Genomic DNA, 23,697 nt, shown 5'->3' with positions numbered 1-23,697 from the left:
AAGTGACCCCCCCCCCCCCCCCCCCTTGTGTTAATAGTTTTGAATTATTATTATTATTTATTTTTATTTTTCTGAATCGGGCACTTTTGCTTTTCATACTTGAACTTTATTTTCCAGATTATACTTTTATCTTATCGGAGTATTTTCATAGTGTGGCATTAATACTTTTATTTAAGTAAAGGATCTAAATACTTTCTCCGCCACTGGCTTGGTGTACGTTTAAATCAATAATGTTGTTACATATCTAGTTTTCTTACATAAGTTATCCAGACTGCGTTACTGTATTTCGCACACTGCCGTCGTCACGATTAATCGCTGTCTTTAGCGAGTGGCGCTTTGAAATAACAGTAGTTACAGGCAGCTCATTTTCGCCTGCCGGGTCACTCCACTGTGTCGACTGTCTGAAGCCTTTGCCTGGTTCTTACCGCCTGGCTTAGTTTAAATATTATAACCTATCGATAGTTAATACAAGTGCGTAAACGGCCCGTCTTGCTATCGATCAAAGAGATAACATGGTCTTGACTTGAGACACAAGAGCTGAGGAAGATATCGTCAATTGAAAGGTTTTATCCAAGTAGGTGCGAGATTATAGCAACACTGTCATTAGCCTAGCATGCTAAGTGTTAGCCACCTAGCTAGCGAGTTAGCAGGTCGAGAGTGGTAACGAGCTGACGGACTCACTATGCCCGTCAGAAATGTTGTTTTGTTGTACTCAGTTGCTATATAAAACAACTTAACACAACGCGATTTCACATAGCGTTAACTGCATTAGTTTGGTAGCTAATAGCCGTTGGCGACCTGTAAAACATAAACGTTAGACCGCCTTGCCGGACTGGCATGTGTGGTGACGGTTACAGCCGCCGCCAATGCAAAACTAATGTTAACTCGCATGTTAGCTAGCGTGCTAGTGGCTCAAGGCAGTACAGAGGGGCATTGCGTTGAAATGGTTTGTAAATAAACTGGTAATTATAGTAGTTGACGAAGTTAACAGGAAGACGCGCGAAGTGCGTGTTCAGTTGACAATTGCAAGTAATAATAGCGCCGATAAAGCCCGTTAACATCCCCCCATTCACTCAGTGACCCATGACATGTGGACAATTGTCACCCTGTACAAGTGTATAAAAAGATAAATGACTGTAACACTCCTCAGATAAAAGGCTGCAACACATTTTAGCTTTCTACAGATTGCAGAGGCGACATTTGATTCCGGTGTTTCTTACAGTTATAAAATGCATTTATCACAATCATAAGCCTGGGCCGGCGACTTGGTGCCTCATACAGCGTGTCGGTTAACGTACTCACTGTAGTTTGTTAAGCCCATTCAGTCGCCACCTTGCGTGGGGGGATGGGTAATGTATTTCTGCCAGTATCTTGCCACGCAATTTTGCAGATTTCACAACCGGCAGATTAGTATGTTGCATGTTTTTAACTTGCACGAAATCAGTTTGCCTTGAGAAGGGACAGCTGAAGCAGGTCTAATAGTTCATAAACAACCTTTCTTCTGTTATGGCCACAAAACAACATGAATTGAATGTATGTACATGCAAACAAAACTAAAAAAATCATAGTCTTGGCCCCAGTTGGTGACACAGTACCAGGAATGAGATGCTGGTTACTATTGTAGGTGGAAATAATTTTAAAATGTGTAAAATTAAATTACCAAACAATACGTGTACACGTACAGTTAAATTGAGCTACTGTTACACCTTGAGCAGGCCATTTAACTGGACTACTGTCCTTGTCCAAGTATACAAGCACCGGGGGGAGAATTGATTTATTGACTGAAGTATGTCCGACTCCACCATAGTAGGTGGCGATGTGTCCCCTTTCAGCTAGTTGGTTTGGACGTTCCTCTGGATGATCCTTTGTATCACATGCTACGCAAGTTAGCAAGCAGCAAAAGGGTTGCACATTGAATGGTGAAAACTTGGATAAGTTTTCGGGGTTGTAAATTTCGTGCATACTCTACGCTTTACTTGGTACCTTTGTCTTGTTTTGTTTTCCTCTCTTCTTCTTCGTCTTCTTCTGTTGTTTTGCCTTGCTTTCTCCTATAAATTTATGCTGCTCTACTTCTGGGTCAAAGCCTGGCATGGCGACTTTGGAGCATGTGCAGAATGCCCAGGCCAGTTCAGGTCTGATTGAGGCTCACACATGAAAGAGTAAATTGACTCCCAAACGTGTTACCTAGGTGTGTTAGTTTGACTTGATTCCAGTGGAAAAGTCCAGTTTTAGTAGAAGTAATACAATAATGTTACTTTTTCTAACATCATTTAAACATACCCGATGACAAGTCTGTTTATTTTACTCAAACCAAACATATAAGCATACTTCCCCTTTAATTATGATGCTTCAGGTACAGTTACACCCTGCATAGCATGAATATCTCCAGGCTGTTTTGGCTTATTACATAGCTGTCCCAGTTTCTTTCATTGTTTGGTGACACGCCCCTTTGTTCATAACACTTTCCTTTGCTGCCTTTTCACCCACTCTCTGACAAGCTGCTGCTAAAATGTCTATCTTTAATGAAGGTTGTTTGTCACAGCACTGATGGGGAATCTTCTGTGAATTTTTGAATATGGTTGTGCAGCTTAACCAAGATTTAAACACAAATGAAATGTGCTAAAAGTGCAATACTCAGGAAAGATAGGACAGATTACTAAACTGCAATACATGGCGGGAGGTTGTCTGAAGTGAAGCATGCCAAGGGGACTATTGAATGGAAGTAATGTTTTTTTGTGATAAATAATTGATAGTAATAGTACAACAAGTAGATGTTGCTGCACACAGTATTGAAAAATGTTAACATTTTTTACTGCAACACATTCCACAATGGAGAAATAGTGCAATCAATGATCCAGCTGTGATGCAAAAGTATAATTCAGTTTCTATCTCTTCGTCTCAGGGGCTGAGAGTTCTTGCTGAGGACAACAGAGCCATGATGCGCCTCTGAAGACATCCTGATCACATGGGTAGTGTATCTCATTCTTTATTGTTGCAGCTTTATTTATTTTTTTCCCCACATGTTTGTTTTGTCTGTGTCTATGGCTGCACACTATATTGCTGTCTGGAATATCACATTGCTAAAGTGTCAGGAGTCACATAGAGCAGAGGATGGCTGTAATTTATAGTTTTTTAAATTAAATCCATCCAGTGGGATAAGTGGTGCAGAAATGACTCAGGCTACATCCACAGTAGGGCTAAGTATTGTTTTAAAAATTATGATAACCCCACTGATACGAGTACCTTTAAACCGGTGCCCAAAGAGTACTTCATTTAATACCCGGTGTATGAATGGAGTGGTGTGTATACCCTAAAACTTCAAGTAATTGGGGCTTAATTTACATCAATCACGGGATAGATGGATAGCTAGATAAAGAGAGAGAGAGCGTTATAACACTTGTTTGACCGCGCCTGAGGATTATGGCACCCAGTATACCGACACAACACCTCTCTCTATCCGCTTTAAACAACCCAGCTGGCCACCAACGTAGTTAGACAGTGATATTTTTTTAATTTAAATTCTTACGTCTGGTGACCAGAGAAGATGAAGCTGCAGCTGCTGCTGCTGCTGCTGCTGAGCAGCTGTGCAGCTCATGCTTACCAGAAAGACGTTGAACTTAGCGTTTGTTAGGAGGATAGCAGCTCTGGAGATGGCTGAAACAGAAAGTCAGCTGGTCTGGTGGAGAGACAGGATGGTTCAGGATCAAACCACTGGCGCAAAAAGAATACAACGCAGGTATCGTTTGACTGAAGACTTTTCAATACTGCGCCGACACCATATGCCCCAGAGTGTCATCCTCAGGCGGAGAGAGGGGATCACAAATGAGGGAGGTGAGGGAGAGGTGGGATCCTGACCCCTGACAGTTTCAGCGTGTCAGTTGAGAGGGACACTGTGTGCCACAGAGCTTCATTGTTAGGTGAGAGAGAGTCTGGTGTACCTCTGACTGCTTGACGGTGGTTGTGAAACTTAATAGTTTGGTAAAAAAAAAAAAAAAAACTCTGACAGTTATCAGTACAACAGTCTTAGTCCAGTGTTCTAAATTAGTCTGTTAAATTTCACCGTGCGTCTGAAATGATACATGTCCTCATTATGGAAGATATTAAAATTCACCTGCTCTGTTCAGCAATAAAGAGCTCCACCCAGGCTGAGCTGTGGGGTGTTTGCGTTCCGGTGCTGCTCACACCGACACCGAAATGGCTTGACTCAGTCAATAAAACCATTAATAACCGTTGGGTAAAATGGTCATATTTGTTCCTGTGTATGTGACAGGCGCCGCAGCAATATCACAAGTACTGAAATGGCATTAATCCTCTGACCAAAAAAAGTATATCCGAATGCCTTTATTGAAAACTCCAATAGCCAAATATTTTGGTCCAGCCCTAGTACACACATGCCAGTTGTACGTGAATGTTCCCATGACATGTGTTTTCAGGTGTGTTAACAAGGATCCAGATTAACTCTGAAGTTTGTTTGTTTTCAGAGTTATTAGTGTGGCCTCATTCAAGACCAGCAAGTTAGTGTTTATGTTTCCCCTCAAAAGGGTTGGAACAAACATGAATTGTTTAACATGTCTGTTAAACAAATTTGCTTTGTCAAATCTTCACCTTAAAATGCCTCTAATAATACAGTTGTTTACGTAGATGTTGCCTTTATAGAGAGCTCTTATAGGTTAAAACTAGAGCTGTTCCCTTACTTGCAAATGTAATTCCTTTCTATTCTGAGGCTAAGTGCAGTAGAGGTGGTTGTTGTGGCTTTGGTTATGAGAAGGAGCAAGCTCTTGGTAAGAATATATCCCACTACAAGGGGAATTAAGGCAGACCAACTGATTGATAAAGGCCGCATACCACTGGTGGTATTTCTTTGTTTTTCTGAGATTGTGAGGGTGGTCTGAGTTATTTCATTAGTATGGTGGTTCCACTGCTAAATTCATTCATGGTACTCAAAGTTTGGCAGAGGGTGGCAACGCTTCAGTTTTTTTTGGCTTTCTGTTGAACTTTGTGTCATATGGGACCCTGTTCAAAACATAGATGTGCAACTATGGAAAACACAATTATGAAACAATGGCTTTGAAACAACTGTACATTGATTACGAGTGTGCAGTAATGGTTTTTAAGAACATGTTTATGAATCTCACATGAAGAACATATGTTTTATGTAACTGTTGTGATTGTCCCACCAGGATTTTGCAGGCTTTTTTTTCAGATGGTTGCAGCCTGAAATGCCACATTTCAAGGCAGCTTTATTAGTATTATTATTTATTCGCTGCAAGTTGCAATGTTTAAAGACGTTCTTTTAAATGGAACTGCATGGGCAAATGAAAAAAGCAAAAAAAAATGTGATGCTGCTACAAATTTGAAGTATATTAATATTATTATTATTGTTATTATTATTTAGTTTTCCTCACAGAATTAGAATCTATTTATGATGGTGGTGGTGGGGGAGTGCAGCAACAGATGAATGCTTTACACAGCTTGATCTCATCCCGACTCTTTATACTTTGCGCCTTGGGCTGAAGCCCCACAGCAGCAGTTAAAATCCAACACCAAGATGTTAATCTCAAATCAACGCCGAAACAACTTGACTCAGTCATTAAATCTGTTAATAACCGTTTGGTAGGGGTGCCCAGTGGCTCGGTGGATGGAGCAGGTGCCCCCATGTGCAGAGGGTGTATACTCGCCACAGTGGCCACCAGTTCGATTCCGGCCTCAGCCCCTTGCTGCATGTCTGTTGTGATGTAACATCACATAATCCTGAAGAGACTCATATTGTAGCCAAGTAGAATTTTTAACCCCAAAATTCTTTTTATCAGTTGCATGCTAGGCCACAAATTGAAGTGCACACAAGAGAATCTTGCTGCAGGAAAAGTGAACTTGAGTTAAAAACATTTTGTAACCAATCCAAAATAAAATTTGGTAACTGTATTGAGCTTTGCCACGTAAAACAAGATTGTACCAAGTAATCACTGACCTCAAAGTCAGTGATCTGTATAGAGATGCAGACTCCCTCAGTGCGAGGCCGACGTTGGCACAGTTCAGATGTAGTCTGGGCGTCTTGTAATGTGAGACTAATGTCAATGAGTTTAAAGCTCTCCATTCTAGCTGCTTGGGCCAGTCTTAGTTTGACCAACAGTCACTTCATAGCTCTGAGTCTTGGGGAGTTATAATTCTAAACTATTTGGTCGATTTATGCTTGAAAATTTTATAGCATGAATCTGAAAGTCAACTCAGCACTTTGGATAACAACTTGTTTGTTGTTTAGTTCCACTTCAATAGCTGCTTATCAGGATGCCCTCTGCTCTACCATCACATCTACAACTGAAAATATTGTGACATAACCTGATAACATGATTCAGGCAGGTGAGGTTATGTCATTTGCACGTCATGTAACTCCTGTGTCTAGTTTGCAGCTGTTAATCTCCTTAAAAAGCAAATTATGTCGGCAGTGATGTGTCTATGCTGTCGATCTGTGCTGAAGTTCATAAAACAGTCATATATTGAACATTATGTCGGCCAGAGAAATTTGGCAAACTATTCTTGTAATGCCAGCATTACCCCGAATGTCTTTTCAAGTCATTTCACTGTTGCAGACCAATTTCCAATGTCGGAATAAAATCAGGAGTTTTACCTCAGTTGGTGCATGCTTGTGTGATCGTTTTGTGTAAGGTAGTCATCAAAGCCAATCAAAGCTGTCTTGAGTCAGCTGTCTTTTCCTCCTGACTTTCCGACAAAATCAAACATGGTAAATATTTTGTTTTGGCTAATACAAGAAAGTAGCAAACTGAGCAGAATATAAACATGGAGGGGACATCTCAGAGGTGCAAGAATGTGAGCAAGTCTCACATTTCTTGTACTGTGGAAAAAAGAGGAGAAACTGGAGCAGTTGTGGAGAAAACAAAGAGTCCACAAAATTCAAAAACATGTCCAAAATACATTCCTTATGTCACTAATTCAAAATCTAGCGCTGCACTGCATGACTGTTAAGACGTCAATAATCTCACGAGACCTACATATCAGCATATGTAACCAGTTGGTGGTTGGTATGTCTAATGTGCAAGTAAAGTTAGCAGGTATTAGAAGTTTGCTTAACCTGAAACAATAGGGAATTGTGTGGTGGCTTCTGAATGACAAGTATAACACACAGCTCAAAAGAGAGGCATACCCAGGTGAAATAGTGGCCAAATGTGCCTTGGAATTGCACCTACTTCACTTGTTGTCAGCAAAGTGTCTAGTAGGGATGTGTGTTATTGGATTTTTTGCTGATATCTGATATGCCGATATGCAACAACACATTTGGCCTATAACTGATACCGACATTATTATATCCCCCTCTTTACATATTATTTTGGTGATCATCAAGTCTCTTTTGTATTGGAAGTAACATCATATGATGCATACTTTATCGTGATGGCCCACCAGCAGAGACATAAGATACAATGCTTTTCACTGTATTTAATATCCATTCATTGTACAAAATAAGAAAAATACTTCAACATGATGTTTTGTACATGTCCACTTTGTCAATACAAAAATCTATTTGTCGTATTAGTCATGCAGATGACACACTGATATTATCGTCCATTCTATTTTAAGCTACTTAAATATTTGTATATGGTAAAATATTGTGAAAAAGTCATAAAAAGTTTTGAAAATTCACTGGCAAAAAAAACTGCTGGAATGCTGTGGAATATATTATACCAAATTGACAAGAATAGTGTTGACATATGACACCTTTTTTCTTGTGTTTCTAAAGTTATGTGTTTTGTGGACATGTACGGAATTGCTAATATGTCATATTTGTTAAAGGGAGTGCAGCATAGTATTTTCCAGCAGAAGCAGGATAGAAAATACTCTCTAAAGGAATCTAGTTTTGATGTTGCAAACAATGACCCCGTAAGATCCCCAGTCCCCAATCTTCAAGTGTTAGACCAAAAAATAGTATTGTTTTCAGACCTGAGAGGGTATAGCAAGGTATTTGCGGATCCTTAAAAAGTCTGTAAAGACATTAAAATAATTAATCAAAAAAATAAGGCATTTGGTATTAAAATCTCTTAAATCGATCTTTCAAAAGTCTTAAAAATGTGAAGACATGGGAAGGTGGATATTATGAATTGCTTTCTTTCTTACATTGCATTGTAAAATCTTGAAAAAACTGGTACCTAAAAAACAACAACAAATAAAATGAACAAAAAAAAAAACTGAATGCCTCCCACATAAGGTCATCACATCACCCAAAAAGTCATGTTTTTTGTTTGTATAAATATTTTTGGTAAAATTGTTGGAATTGATCTGGGTCTATGTTTTAATTTCTTCAATATTGTTTTGAGTAAAACTGGTCTGAATTTTCATTCCAAGTAGTATTAAGAGCCTTAAAAAGTCATAATTACCACTTGACGTAAGCTAAAGGAACTCTTGTGTAGTCCTTTAAAAGTGTTTTCAAAGTCTTATGGCGTATGGTAAACACAAGTGAGCGCTGACCCCATTCACCGCTCCTGCGTCACTTGCATAGTGATGACATTTGCCGGCAGCCTTTCAAAACAGACTAGTGTCAGATGTGCAAGAGTGCTATATCAACATGCTTGTAGTGCACCATAACTACACTGACCCTTAAAAAGAGTGTAGTGGAAAAACAACGCGCTATAAGAGCATGAGTACAGTGCGGGTGCAGTGGAAAAAGCACTGTGTTTTATGTACGACGATTGTTGGCATTTATTGTTGATGTCATTCTTAACAGCCATTTCACGGCGTTTAGTGCTTCAGTGTGAGACACACTCACCACCAGGACTTTCTGACCACCTTGTTATGGATAGCTGAAGGGCTTCTACTAGATTCCAGGCCTCTTGGTTCAGTTGGTCTTGGACCTCAGCCTCTAGGATGCAGCAGGAGATGTGTTGACTTTTTCAGTGGGCTGGCATGATGGAAACAGTAGAGGTTCTGTCCCCCGTCCAGATCCCCTTGTTTATTTCCACAGTCCCATTTAAACAGTGCGGGTTGTGCATGAATAAATACGGAGCCGGGACGCAAGCACTGTAGGATCTCTTATTTCCGAGGTTTGAAGCCCATCTATTCCAGACGTTTTACTCCAAAATACCCACCCTGCCTCATGAAGGCGGCTGGTAATTATTTCCAGTTGTAGGTTAATGAATGGAAACTGGTGCCCTGCCTAGAGCCAGGAGGCTTCTGCAGCCAACAAAACTAGAGAGGAACGAAACATCATAATGTATCAAATGGCAGATCACAGCTTGCGTCTGCCTGCTTCTCTGTTTGGAAGTTGCAAGATCTAGGTCAGGCAAGGTGATGTTGTTTTTAACCTCTTCCTCTTCTCAGTTTTCACGGTGTGTGCCAGTTTGGTTGTGGACTATGTAATTAGCTAGTAGTGTAATGCCATCCTAGCTCTGTGTGTGTGTGTGTGTGTGTGTGTGTGTGTGTGTGTGTGTGTGTGTGTGTGTGTGTGTGAGGACTATCCTTTACCATTGGCTCAGTGCTCCTGCATGTCATCATACTGTTTACTAGGGCTGCTCAATTATGGCAGAAATAATAATCACACATATTTTGATTGATATTGAAATCACAATTATTTAACATGATTATTCACTGGCCTTTACAACATCGTGCAGTTATTGAACATTAAATCTGGTGTTTATTTTTAACACTGGATATCCTTTAACTTTAAAGGCAAGTTAACTGAAAAACAATGAAAGCTCTGTGGTGCAGCCATTGTTGTGTCACTACAATGAGAAAAGCTGGTTCGCCTTAACAGTCCACCTTGAGGGAGCCTGGTCAGTTTCTGGTGGGAATCTAACTTAGCTTGCTAAATTCGGGGCTAACTTCTGTCACTTTAATAAGCAGCTGGCGAGCTAGACATGAGAACATGTCTCGGGTCTTGAGGAGTTGTAGCTTTTATTCTCTGACAAACAGCCTCAACTGTTCACACATCACACAGCAGTGTTTCACGTCATACTGTCTGCTCCTCTCACTGCAGCCTCACTGCATCACCGGCATATACACGTTTGCTCTCCCTGCTCATGCTTGCTGTCGCTTGTGCTCCCTCTCTCGCTGCACACTCTGTCTGGATCTAAAATGAGAAGTTTCAAAACAACCAGAGAGGCAGTGTGCTGTGGCTCTCTGTTTCCAGACTGTGCTAAAACTTCTGTTTGGACTTTGGAGCATGAGGAAAGGGTGCGCCAAAATCATAATCGAATTTAAAATCCGATTAATCGGCCAGCGACTGTTTCCTATCACAACCCAGAACTTCAGTGAAGAAGATGCTGCTAAAGCTTCCTTTTAGCTCAGTTCAATAATGTGTAATACCACCAACTCAATAAAGCTGCTCTGTGGTTGCTTTCACAGGCTCCTATCCTGTGCTGACCCAATGGTTTAATCACCAGGAGTAAAAATGAGCATAAGCAGTGATGAAGTCAATTTCCTGGTTTACAGATACCTACAAGAGTCAGGTAAGTCACATATATATATATATATATATATATATTTATATATATATATATTTAAGACGCTACCTCTCTGAATGCAGTTGTTGTCTATTGCACTCTTTGTTTACCTATTTAAAAAATATTTCAAATTTCATATTATACTCTGCTGCTCTTCACTCTTGACTAAATCCTATTTCTCAAATCATCCATGCCTCCCCCAGGCTTCTCCCACTCAGCATTCACCTTTGGCATAGAGAGTCACATCAGCCAGTCCAACATCAATGGAGCCCTGGTGCCCCCTGCTGCCCTCATCTCCATCATCCAGAAGGGTCTGCAGTATGTGGAGGCTGAAGTCAGCATCAATGAGGTCAGGCTCCATCTTTAAACCCTCAGCTACTGATTAGTGTAACCTTACAACATGCTGGCAAGAAGAGCAGCACTGTCAGTGTTTTGACTCACATTTGTCTGTTGGTTTCTACATTGTAGGAAATTTAGTGGACAATCTGAAGGATAATGCGAATTAGGCATGTCACAATACCAGAAATTTAGTTGTTGATACTAGGGTTGGGCCGGTGTGAAAATTTCAAAACCGATTTGATATCAAGCCAAACGCTGTACCAGACCGATTTACCAAATTTTACCAGGTGTTCCACTTGACTCAGCAGCTGCTCCTTACTGGGACACCGTGTCCCAACAAAAAAACAAATGTCCGATTTCACATAGCATTGTGAAACACCAGAGCTCTCTGTCCACACTGAGTTCATTAAAATATGCCTGTTAATGTTACTTCATGTAAACAAGCTATTTAGCTATCATCTGTGCTATGGAGATCAGACCGGATGCATAACCATGTTAAAGATAAGTGAGCTTGTTATTAGCGATGCACATTCACCTCAGCAGATACTTTCAGCCTTCTGGCGATCTCCCTCTAGCCAGCTGACACTGGGTCTCATCCATGAAACATGAGTAAATCTGAGAGCAGATTTGCACATAAATCACCTCGGTACCATGACCTACACCAGATTCATGAACACAGCAGAAAACTCGGATTTGAGCGCAGGTATGTATGTAGTTCATGAATGCAATCAGTCATAAATTGACGGCACGCTCCTGCTACACAGCAGTTAGTTTACATCCCCGTCCATGAACAGCCATATGAGGAGGAGAAAATGACTCTGGGTGATGCATCCTGTTGCCTGCGCAAATGCCTCAAGTAGAGAAAAAGAAAGAGAAAAAGGAAAACTTTTTAGACACTGAGATTGAAGTTATTTTGAGTGAAGTGGAGTTGAGAAAGATATGTTATTTTTGTCTGTCGGGCTCAGGCTCAGTATTTCAGGCTATGTGGTGATCTCATAAATCGACATCGCTGATCTTTGGATCACATTATTTATTTATGTTCAATAAACAATTAGCTTTGAAAATAAAGTAGCAGTTCTTGAAAAACCTATGTCTTTGCTGTTCATTTTGTTAAAGTCTGTATTAAATCTGAATGAATAACAACTAACAATTTGCATGTTGTCTCTGTAGGACGGGACCTTATTTGACGGGCGGCCCATTGAGTCGCTATCTCTGATTGATGCTGTGATGCCAGACGTCGTCCAAACCAGGCAGCAGGCCTACAGGGACAAGCTGGCCCAGCAGCAGCAGCAGGCGGCGAGCAGTGGCAGCAGCACAGGGCCCCAGGGAAGTACCAAGAATGGCGAGGGCGCTGCCAACGGGGAGGAAAACGGATCCCACGCCTTAGCCAGTAAGAACGCTCACAGTTGTAAACACTCTGTGAATCAGCTCCTTACCAAACAGATGGCTGACTAAATTCCAGAGATGTTTTATGTTCTTATGCAGGATGTTATTCCTACGTTAAACGCTTTGACATAATCAGATTCATGTTTATAAGATGCTGTATAAGCAGTTTGGCATTCCCCCCATCATCTGGTTCTTGATATAAATTATGGTCAAAAGATTTGAATTATATGAAGTAGAGCGTATTGATAGAATAATGTGCAGTAAAATATATCACTGCATTGATTTCTTTTCCTTCACAATTTCCACAGAAGGTGATTTCAGTGTAACACTGTCAGAGTATTCTTTAAGCTTACCACCGCTGTTTGTGTGCATTTTCTATTTGCTTTTCTCATGACAGCTGCAGAACAACATTTGGATTTAATTTTGTGCTAAATGTCTGTGGCTTGTTTGGTATTACATAAAGCTAGTCTGGTGTTTTTCTTCCAGCGGCGCATGTTTCCTCATGGTTTTGTCCTTCCTGTGTAGCACTGTCTCCACATCTTTACTCACCTTTTTTCTTGCACACAATTGTTTGTTTTAGCGTAAAAAGGAAAAATGTGGTCTGGTTGTGTTTCCTCAAACCCTCCCCTCTTTTCCCCCAACAAGTTTTAATGACAACAACACACTGGGCCTCAGAATGAAATTATAGTGTTACTGACGGGTGAATTCAGGTTCTCACAGGCTAAAGAGGAGTGAAACATAAGGGCACTTTGCTTGATAACTTGTATTTTGCACACCACCATCTTTTGGATGAGCTGTGGTTTAGCACTAACACTTTTGGTCATTCAACAACAAGCACAGCCTGCTCTTTAATTTCACTGCTGTCAGCTGCTCAGGCTGCTGTTCACTCAGTAGAGCGCCGTTTATTTGAGGCCTGTCAAGAAACAGTGGCGTCGCCATTCTGTTTGAATTAACAAGATCAGACAGTGACGTCCATGAGCGCTGCTGTGGTGCTGGACTGGTTTGAAGGAATTAGATGATGTCAGACCGTCCTTATGAGACTCTGCCATTGTGAAAATGGATGTTTGTTATTATACCTTGCAGGAATCCTTAAATAGAGACACTGTAGTCGGGAAACTTTGGCTATTCATCACAAAATTAATAGCTTTTTTACCAGGAGCAAAGATTCATCAGATTTGTTTATAGTCTATTACCATTAACAGGGTTCCTACAGTCAGCGAAAACCTAAAACAGTCATGGAATTTCACAGTGTCATTTTCCAGGCCTGGAAAAGTCATGGAATTAGTGAAAATCTTTAAAAGTTCTGGAAAAGTCATGGAATTTTGTTGTGTGTAATAAAACTAATTGTAACAGTAATCTTTCGGGGATAACCCTCCACATAATGTAACATACTGGCGAATTTTGTCCATGAAAATATCTGGGAACCCTGCTTTAAATTGCATTACCTCCTCCTTACCTTCAGCAGTAGTAGGACAGCAGCTAACCAATCTCATTATGTAAACTTTGAGTTAAAGGTTTGTTTCTCACTCCTTCCTGTAGATCACCACTCAGAGATGATGGAGGTGGACAGGGACGTGGAGATCCCTCAGAGTAAAGCCATGGTCTTGAGGGGCCACGAATCCGAAGTTTTTATCTGTGCCTGGAACCCAGTGAATGACCTCCTCGCATCCGGGTCAGTATCTCCATCTCATCCCTCGCATCCCCACAGTAGTCACTGGTCCTGCAGTGTGTAAAATATTATGGAAAAGTGTCATTCTTACTGGAACAGTAAAGTTGAGTGATGCATTGTGTCTGAATATACATTGGTCATGTTACTATTACATTTTTAGGCCTCCATGTTGGCAAAAGGTGAGGCCAGAGGCATAGTTATTGGTTATCCTGGCTCTGCAGTAAGCAAAAAAACTGTTATATTGCGATTATGTTGACAGATATTCTGATCTGAGTCAACATTTAGATGGAGATAGTATTTTTTGCATTTCATTTTTCACTGATAAAAGTCTGAAAATGATGATTATTTTTGCTGGGGTCTGTACCAAACAAGAATGTTTCCTTAAATCTGAAATATGATGTCTTGGCCTGGGACTTGCTGTAGCACTGCGATGCTTCATTTACAGTAACGCAAAAAAAAAAATTCGCAAAAAAATTGCAGCTCCTGCGATTTGGATATTGCCCTTGGCCACATTGTGATTTTGATAACATTTCCATTAATTATGCAGCATATTGTCCTTCTGTTCATCTGTCTGTCTTGTTCTCAGGAACACTGTAAGGGAGTTTCCTCAAATTTGGCACAAACTTCCACCTGGACTGAAGGATGAGCTGATTAAAATTAACGGTCAAAGGTTACTATGACCTCACAAAACATGTTTTTGGCCACAACTCAGGAAATATATACATTAATGATGACAGAATATCACACAAATATCTAATAGGATGAAATGAGGAAGCAATTTCCAAAAAGTCAAAGGTCACTTTTCTATGACATCATAATATTGTCTATCGCCATAACTGAGGAACAGATTAGAAGCTGAATTGGTGACACTAATCTATGAGTCTGAACAGACATGGATGTTAACTGTCATTTTACTGGTTGGCAGAGGCAATAACCGTGGTGCTAAATGTAGTTTCAAATTTAATACAGCTGCCTTTTTAATGACAGCTTTCAACCATTATGTTTTTGAAAAAACACAGCAGCATATGCTCTGATTAGTCCCTCTGGTCTTTGTTTGTGGCCAAGACTAGGTCTTCCTATTTAACTTAAAAAGACCTCCGCGAGTAAAGGCAAAAATTTTATCTCCTATCAGCCAGATAACTAATTTACAAAACATTTCTGAATATAGTCAATTTATCTTATTCAGGGGAAACTTGAGCGTGTGAAGAGAGGAAGCTCGATTTTCTCATTTACTGCTAGTAAACAAAGCTTTGTTGACTGTAATTGCTGATTTTCCAGTGTCACTATTTTTCCTCGCCAGATGAATGAACTCACGCAGAAGAATGTCTTACAATTAGCAAAGAATGTTTCACATTATTACTGTGACACTGGTAATCACACAGATTTTTCCAGTAACAACTGATGACTAAAGGCTTTTTGTCCATAGAGTACCACAAATGACCAAGCAGTGTTAGTCAGCCATGACTCCACTGATAGATCAGTCAGTTGAGAGGGGTTATAGCCCTTGAATGGCTGTTGGTTGTCGAGTAGGGTCTTTTATTCTTGTACACCAATTCAGTGGGTTAATGATTTGTTTGTTGCAGTTTCACTATCTTAAGCAATGAGCACTGTTTGTTTTTTGACTTTTGACTGAAAAACCAGCCTCAAGAATGGGGTTGGGTTCTTTTAACACTATGCGCCTATTAGCCATATGGGCCAAACAGCAAATGCTGCATTTTTACTGTATTCTCATTTAATTTTGAGGGTCAAAGTAAGCATAACACAGAGCTTTGTTAGTCTCCAATTCAAACAAATCCTCTCTATGAAACAAAATCTCCTTTGATTATATTTAATGTTTACAGCTGGCTCAGGAAAGACCCTTAGATATCTGAGAGATGGAAAACAAGTAAAATGCATATAATTTGACAAGATGCACCCAGTAGATGGTCTGGGAATTTAAATTTTGCTTTCCACAGCCTAACACCAATTTACCGGTAAATAACCAGTTGACAAACAAAAAAAAAAAAAGAAAGAAAAAGTAAAAGGACTAGGGGAGAAGTGATCCGATATCAAACATTGGATCGGTGACCAATAAAGGCATTTTTTGACTCATCGGGAAAATTTAGCTTGTGGAACATCCGATCCCGAATTTCAGCTGTCACACAGGCCTTTTTACTTTGATGCAGAGCAATACAAAGCGCAGCTTTTGTCACCTCTGCTCCACTAAGTTGTCTCCTCTCCACTGAAATTCCACTTACTGCAAAACACCACACTTTATAAACAACTGTTTATATACTTAACTGGAGTTATGAACACTCATTTTACTTCAGCTCAGTGTAAGAGTCTTGTGTTTTGCTTTCAGCTATAACACATGGCGCTTTTCCGCCCCACTCAGAGAGAGCGATAAAGACAGGTGCACAGCCTACTACAGCCACACTTGCCACGGTGAAGTGAAACAAAAGCCCCATGAGCAAAAAGCAAACATGGTTTAATCTGCCCCAAAAGATGTAAAGATGAGGAAATTAAACACTCTACAAAATACAGATTATCAAAGTTACTGAGACACATGCTGCACCTTAACAGCAACGCTTAAAGGGACAAAGGGATTCCCTCGAGGCCTGATGTCTGCCCACCCTACTGTCTCCACTGTCTAGCTAATATTAGCTCCTGGCACTGCGCACTATCCAGGTCGGGCGGCATCGGCTAAACGTGCTGCTAATTCGGTGATTACCACTAGTAACATAGTCGCAGTGGCAGGACATGCTGTGGAAACATGGTGGCCACCCTCTCATCTCACCCCACGTAACCCGGTTTAGTAGGCGGCTTCATTTTTAGCTGTAAATCCCTCGTAGCATTAAGTATGTTACTGCCATCTACAGTACTGACACAACTAATGGCACTAACAGATCTAACAGTAGTTGAAAAATGGTAAAGAGGGTTCGTGGCTCAAAACTGATCCACTCATTCACCAGGACAACCTGGAGGGAGAGCAGAGGGTGGCAACAATATTTCCACAGAAACGCTGTTGGGTCTGGACAGCATTACTAGTGGTAATCGCCAAATGATCAGTGCTGCTAGCTAGTTCCTACCAGATCCCAGTGTTTTGCAGTAAACTGAAGAGAAGAAAAATTCACCTGTAATCCGACATCAGTAACCAGTCCAAAAAAATCTCTGCAGTTAACTGATAACTGGTTAATGTTGACATAACTCAGTAAGTTACCAGTGTCTGAAAAATAGATGCTATTTTGTGTGATAAGTTTATCACCTTCTCATCCATCCCAGGGCATGCTTTGTCTGACGGTAAAATGAGCATTACCCTAAACCCTAATTATCTGTTAATCTGTTAAAGTGTTAATCCATAACTTTATTTTCCTTCACAGCACATGGATCAAAGCCTTTGTCATTAGGAAGGATTGATCTAACTTTGCCAAACAAACCATAATCAAGGTTCAAAGTAATTCATCATCTTCATAAAATTTAATTGAACTTTCTTCTGCCTAAGGCAAATATTAAGTGCTCATTTATAAGTGTCCGACCCAACAGAGGCGAGTATTCACCTGGGTTCACACACTGTATATTCAACAGTGCTGCTCCTGAGCAAAGGCACACATCTCAAAATGAAATGATTATGAAAGAAAAATGCAACGGCACTGTGCGCTTAATGAAGAGCTGCTGCGTCAGGGGCCACTTAAAAGTTAACAAGTTTTGTGCTTGTAAAATGTCTCTGCTTTTTCCTCAATATATTATGTGAAAAAGTTTGGTAGGCAGTTAAAAATATTTTGGAAATTACACTGGGTTCAGGTTTGATAAAATGCTTTCAAACCCCAACCCCACTCAAGAGCAACAATGGTCAGTTTTATGCCATTTTTTATAACTGATGTTAAGAGTCAAAGACATGTTACCTAATGTTAGATTTTGTGTGTGTGTGTGTGTCTCTCTGTGTGCGTTGACTCGGGCAGGTCTGGGGACTCAACAGCACGGATCTGGAACCTGAGTGAAAACAGCACAGGCGGGTCCACACAGCTGGTTCTGAGGCACTGCATACGAGAAGGGGGCCAGGACGTACCCAGCAACAAAGACGTCACCTCACTAGACTGGAATGTGAGTGTGTAGTTCAATAGTAAGGTTGTGCGTGTGCAGTTTGGAGTAATCTAATCTAGTGGTGTGTGTGTGTATGACCACTGCATCTGCTGAAGGCATTCCTTCCAACCATATATACGGGGGCGAGTCGCTCCCGAGGGGGAAAATCCTTTTCATGCTGCTCAGCTGCAAACTATTTTTCCTTGAGTAGTACAGCACACAAATGCATAACGCCAAATCAGCTTCAATATTTATCTTCAATATATTTCTGCTCACTTCTTAATGAGAGTCTTGTTAATAGACAAAGTGGAAAATATAGTTGCTGTTGGACAAAAACCTTTTATCTCCATAGTTTGTCTTTTTTTTTAAAAAACAAATTCTAAATAGCTTGTGACAAGAGATGTACCCAACTCAAAATTATGTCAGCTGAATGGGATTTGCTTGTTCAATATGAATATTTGACAATACGTTTTGTTTTCCATACAAAGTTTTAAAGATTGAATTCAGCAGGATGTTCGGTATGACAGTGGCATTCATGTAATGTAGTAAACAAGCTAACTGCACTAACCATGGATTGTAAATGTGCAAAAACATTTAAAATATCAAATAATAGCCAGAGATTCTGTCGTATTAAGTTGATGTGAGCTGTAACATCACCACTTTGAAGCAGAAGGTCTCTCTTCTCTCCTCTGTGCAGCTCCCTATACCCAAGAGTAATGTTAAAGTCAAGAACACTCGCTCTGCAGCAAACTCTGGGAACCAAAACGTCCCCAGAGGTACACTGCACAGGAAAAAAAATTAAAGAAAACAACTGCTCAATTTGAGGCAGTCTCAGTTGAGGGATCTCCAACTGATGATTGTAATCTTTGAATTCAAGAAGCAGCCCTGTTTTTACCACATAGAGTTTGACAGTCGAGGGTCAGTTAAATGGGGTTCAGCGGGCCGTTCAGAGCAACAGTGGCGTTGACGCAGTATAGTAGTCAAGTTAGCCTTCTGACCTGATGCATGCTAACTACACTAACAATGGATTAGAAATGTGCAACAGCATTTTTGCCGACATTAGATCTCAAACTCTCGTAACTGCATTTGGTCCTCAAACTGTCTACAAAACTTTATAGCTACATCCTGCATATATTTATCAGAGTGCTGTAATGGAGCAGCCTTTAGAGCTGAAGGTGAAGAGTGACTAGGTGATTTCATCTGATCTAATCAGTTACAAAAAAACTCACATCTTGATATTTGCTGGTGAAATTTCCTGTTACTCATTTTGAGCTTTATCTTGACACACCAGTTATATGAGCATATATAAAGACACAGTACCAACTTTGACAGCATAGTGTTCAATTATTTTAAAAACACGTATTTTACAGCAATGATATTCAAATGAAAGTAGGAAAGATTGAATGCACCTGACAACACTCTAATGGGACCCCTTTGCTCTTTTTCTTTCAGAGCGAGGGAACATTGTTAGCTACAGGCTCATATGACGGCTTCGCTAGAATATGGACAAAAGATGGTAAGTTCAAAGCTCTGTGAGGATAAATGGATGATGAAACATTTCTGCCCTCGTTCTAAAATGAATTGTTTTTTTAATATTTAAAGGTAACCTGGCGAGTACTTTGGGTCAGCATAAAGGTCCTATATTTGCACTTAAATGGAACAAGAAAGGAAACTTCATCCTTAGTGCTGGTGTCGACAAGGTAAGGCACATTGAGCTGAGCTTTGGAATTTAGAATTGATTAAGTCTGATAAATGCTTTTTGGGTAACCTTGCAAAACCTTATGTTAAGATTACAAGATAGCAGTACTATTTTACCAGCTTTGAGTTACAGCAGTTTGGTCACATTTTTGTGTATTCTTGCCCTGCTGTTAGTTAGTTGGTTTTTTTGGACTGACTGTAAATTTAGACTGGTGAAATGTTGCCCCCCTATTTCTTTGGAACACATGGCCAGGTATTATTGTTCAGGAATCTGTGAGGGTTTCATTTGTTGGAGGACACTAGAGATTGATCACAAGCCCAGAGGATTATCAACATGGGGTATTGTAGCATCTTTCAGCTCATTGTTTTAATTTAATTTTAGTGCGCTTTCTTTACTATAACGCTGTAATAAGCTAAAGTGTGACTTACTTATTCGCTGTGACTGGGAATATTGAAGTTAAGCTGTTACACTACTTCGAAGTGGAATTTTGATCATACTTATTTATAGTGTTCTGTTCTTTTATTGCAATGCTTCACTAAGTAGATTTGAGGGCAGATTCTGAAGACATTTAAATTTGATTACCTTTTTATTTTGGTGGGGGAAAAAAAACCCTAAATGCTGGACTTCGTGAAATTGAGAGCTATTTCTAAAAACATTTAACTGCCTACATTGTTATTTTGTTATTTAAACTGTCAAACATAGACACTGTATAGATTTTAATACATTTAATCTACTTGAAGTGTGCATTATGCAGCTGTAATATTCAAAGAAAAAACAGTATCGGATTGGGACTCAGTATTAGCAGATACTCAATATCAGATCAGGATCAGGGGCAAAAACACTTGATTCGGACAACCCTATTTCAAAGCATTTTGCCTTTAAAAGGGCAAAAATTGACAAATAATCAAAAAAAAAAGAGAAAAAAGATAGTATGTATGAAGGATGAAATCAGTCCTCATTTGTTAGCTTTTCTAATGAAGGGAAAATAAATTGAATGGCATGCATGCAGACCACAGACAGGTCTGTGCAGGTATTGTGTGCTTTCCACCGTATGTTCCTGCATATCAGAGTCCACTTACAACTGTTAAATGTTAAGTATTGGCAGGTGAGAGATGCATCTCCACCAAAAGTCAAACAGACAGGCTCAGGTCCTGTTGGGTATTGTTCAACATTACCACCTAGTGTGCAGAAGTATAATGACACACAGTGTCACCTTCAGTTTACATTTTAATGCCCTACCGCTGTATAGGAGTCATATAAAGGCGTGTGTGTGTGTGTGTGTGTGAGAGAGAGAGAGATATGAATTTCTCTGTATATCCTCCTCCACATTATTCAGGTCAACTGAGTATGACTTGCAACATTTTTACAATAACAACACATTTTGATATATTTTATGTGATGTTCTTTTGATTTCCTCACTTAGATGAAACTAGTTTAGTATAAATAATGAAAATGTCCTCCTTCACACAGACCACGATTATTTGGGACGCTCATACAGGAGAGGCAAAACAACAATTTCCTTTCCACTCCGGTGAGTGACAGGGGTCAGCTGCATTGTCCCACATGGCTTTGCATGCACAAGAGTCTTTCTGTTTTTAGAGGGATGTTACCTTTTGGTGAACTATAGTGAGACCATTGTGATAAAAAAATTCATCCTAATAAAGTCCTTTCACACATTGTAACAGATATGTTTGACTGCCCAGTTCAACACAACTTGTCTTTACACATTCTGCTCAAAAGCAGTTTGGATTGTTTGAGAATAACATCGACCCTTAAATTAATGTTCTGAAACAACTATCTGCACTCTTTATTGTGGTGAGTCATCAGATCCAGTGTTGCAATAAGAAATCTACTGTATTTGCGTCACCTTTTCTCCTCATGCTCTCTCTACACGCCTCACTGCTGCAGCAGCTCTAAGCTCTATCTCTGCCTCCCAACAGCACCTGCTCTGGACGTAGACTGGCAGAGCAACAACACGTTTGCCTCCTGCAGCACAGACATGTGCATCCATGTGTGTAAACTGGGTCAGGACAGACCTGTCAAAACCTTCCAGGGACACACGGTGAGACAGGACTCCTGTGTGTATGTTATACTTTCTCACAGGAAGGGAAATGGACACACTCCACTGACCAAACTTACTCCTGTTCTTAAAGCATAGTAGGATGGTTAATATGAATTCTGACACTGTAGCTTTTGAAAAAAGTTATTTCCTGACATTAAAGCTGGAGTACGCAGGAATATAGAAAAGACAGCCAAAAGTCACCTTCTTCCTGCAGCTCTCTGTCCTGAGCCTCTCCCTCTCTATTTATCAAACCACAAATGAGACAAGAATTAGCTAGCTAACCATCCTACGCTCTGTCTGTCTTGCTCCCTGTCGCTGTTCACTGCTTTACTGATATAAGAGCAGGCAGCAGCACTGGATATACCTTTTCTAGGCGGTCATAGAGGCTTGAATTTGGTCAGCGCAAACCCTCTGCATCAGGTCAGGTGTTACTTGAGTAATTGAAGCAACAGAAAGTTTTGATCTGGCAGGTAGTCGGGGTTGTCTGGTCCCCCTAGACTGGGGTTTGGGCTGGCTGGATTCAGCTCAATGTTATCAGTGACTCAGGCTCTGTCTCTGGAGCTGCCGCCCGTTCTCCTCCTGGCTAATCTGTTGCAGCAGGGAGTGAGGCGGACGACACACTGTGAGTCAAGGCTGTGGCTTACAACAGCTTCAACAACTTGAAGCTGCAGCCCTGAGCCTTTGGTTAGCAGAAGGCTAAACTTTTAGCAGCATTTCCTCTCAGTTTCTCAGGACTCCCATGGTCATGGAAAACCTGGAAAAGTCATTTTCCACATTTTCCTGTCCTGGAAAATAATTGAACATTTTGGAAAAGTAATTGAATTATTAGCCCTCCTAAACCTAAGCAAATTGGCTTGATTTCTTTCAAAAATGGGGAGAAGGAAATTAGTAACTTATATGAAGAAATGACCCAGAAAATAGCAAGAAATTAGTAACACAATTCCCCAATATTGACACATTTTATTCTCATTAATTTTCAGACTCTCTTTTTGTTAAGTCCATCTTCCTTTTTTTTTAGTTGTTGCCAATGTTGGAATAGCAACTTTCTCTGCAGGATTCTCCGCCATTGAATCAGGCTTTCGCTAAAGGGACATGCAGCTGCATTAGCCAATAGAAACGCCCTCTCTGAAATAAGCTGGGATTAGCCAAAGTCTCCCCTCACGGGCTAGATTTTCTTAAGTCAGAGCCAAGACGGGGTGCAGAAGAATACTTTTCTCTCAGACTGCTTAATTACATTATGCTCAAAGGTCATTTTAGAATTTTTGCCCAATGATATCAAAATTAAACTCCCTCCCCTAGCTTCAAGGTGCATTCGTTCACAATTTAAACAATTTAGATGTTCAGTAGAAAATCTTCCTCACAAATGTGAGAAACTAGAACATCAGTCATTGTGATGCTTGAGATAAACTGTCATAAAAGTATCAATATGTATATCCTTATGTAAATATAAGTATATCAGGCAAACATGTTGTGTGTTTGTCTTGTTTTCTATCTCATCTTACTCACTGTAGAATGAGGTGAATGCAATCAAGTGGGATCCCACTGGCAGCTTACTGGCTTCCTGTTCAGATGACATGACACTGAAGGTCAGTCCACACAACACGCAGATGTAGCACATGTCATTATAGCACAAATAAGCACAAAAAATGAACTTTTATCATCAGACAGATTCCTGATTGCAGTTGTCGATAAACATTGTGATAAAAGCCACACTAACAGCTGATTTCTTCTTCTCTGGCATAGATCTGGAGTATGAAGCAGGACTCGTGTGTCCATGACCTCCAGGCCCACAGTAAAGAAATCTACACCATCAAGTGGAGCCCAACAGGCCCCGGGACCAACAACCCCAGCGCCAACCTCATGCTGGCCAGGTGAGACCACAGAGCAGCACCTGAACATTATATGCTTCAGTGTAGTTTTGTATTTATAGGTAAGACGGTGGGCATGGAAGCTTGCATTCCTAAAAAAGCAGTTTCTTTTTAATTGATGAAAAATCTTTTCATTATGTACAGATAAATAAGGATAGTAAGACTATCCC

At 40.3% G+C, this 23,697-nt stretch overlaps 1 protein-coding gene across 2 annotated transcripts in view; it reads left to right on the top strand.

Moving 5' to 3' along the window:
• The first annotated feature begins 401 nt into the window (after positions 1–401).
• The window catches only part of tbl1xr1b (tbl1x receptor 1b), a 29,483-nt gene continuing 6,187 nt past the window's right edge, over positions 402–23,697 (top strand). Inside the window, exons 1-13 of one of the 2 annotated variants that reach the window (XM_042497764.1) lie at positions 402–574; positions 2,903–2,969; positions 10,348–10,451; positions 10,649–10,794; positions 11,955–12,174; positions 13,710–13,842; positions 17,778–17,919; positions 19,351–19,414; positions 19,501–19,598; positions 21,068–21,128; positions 21,538–21,659; positions 23,171–23,245; positions 23,403–23,530. In XM_042497764.1, the coding sequence (XP_042353698.1) occupies positions 10,394–10,451; positions 10,649–10,794; positions 11,955–12,174; positions 13,710–13,842; positions 17,778–17,919; positions 19,351–19,414; positions 19,501–19,598; positions 21,068–21,128; positions 21,538–21,659; positions 23,171–23,245; positions 23,403–23,530 (1,247 nt within the window). In that variant the 5' untranslated portion in view covers positions 402–574; positions 2,903–2,969; positions 10,348–10,393. Of the gene's footprint in view, positions 579–2,902; positions 2,970–10,347; positions 10,452–10,648; positions 10,795–11,954; positions 12,175–13,709; positions 13,843–17,777; positions 17,920–19,350; positions 19,415–19,500; positions 19,599–21,067; positions 21,129–21,537; positions 21,660–23,170; positions 23,246–23,402; positions 23,531–23,697 lie in introns of both variants that reach the window. The other variant, XM_042497765.1, reaches the window with a different exon arrangement.

Source organism: Plectropomus leopardus, chromosome 12 (genome assembly GCF_008729295.1).
Source record: "Plectropomus leopardus isolate mb chromosome 12, YSFRI_Pleo_2.0, whole genome shotgun sequence".
NCBI lineage: Eukaryota > Metazoa > Chordata > Actinopteri > Perciformes > Serranidae > Plectropomus > Plectropomus leopardus.
The sequence above is the reverse complement of the archived record's forward strand: the minus strand, read 5'-3'. Positions and strand labels throughout refer to the sequence as shown.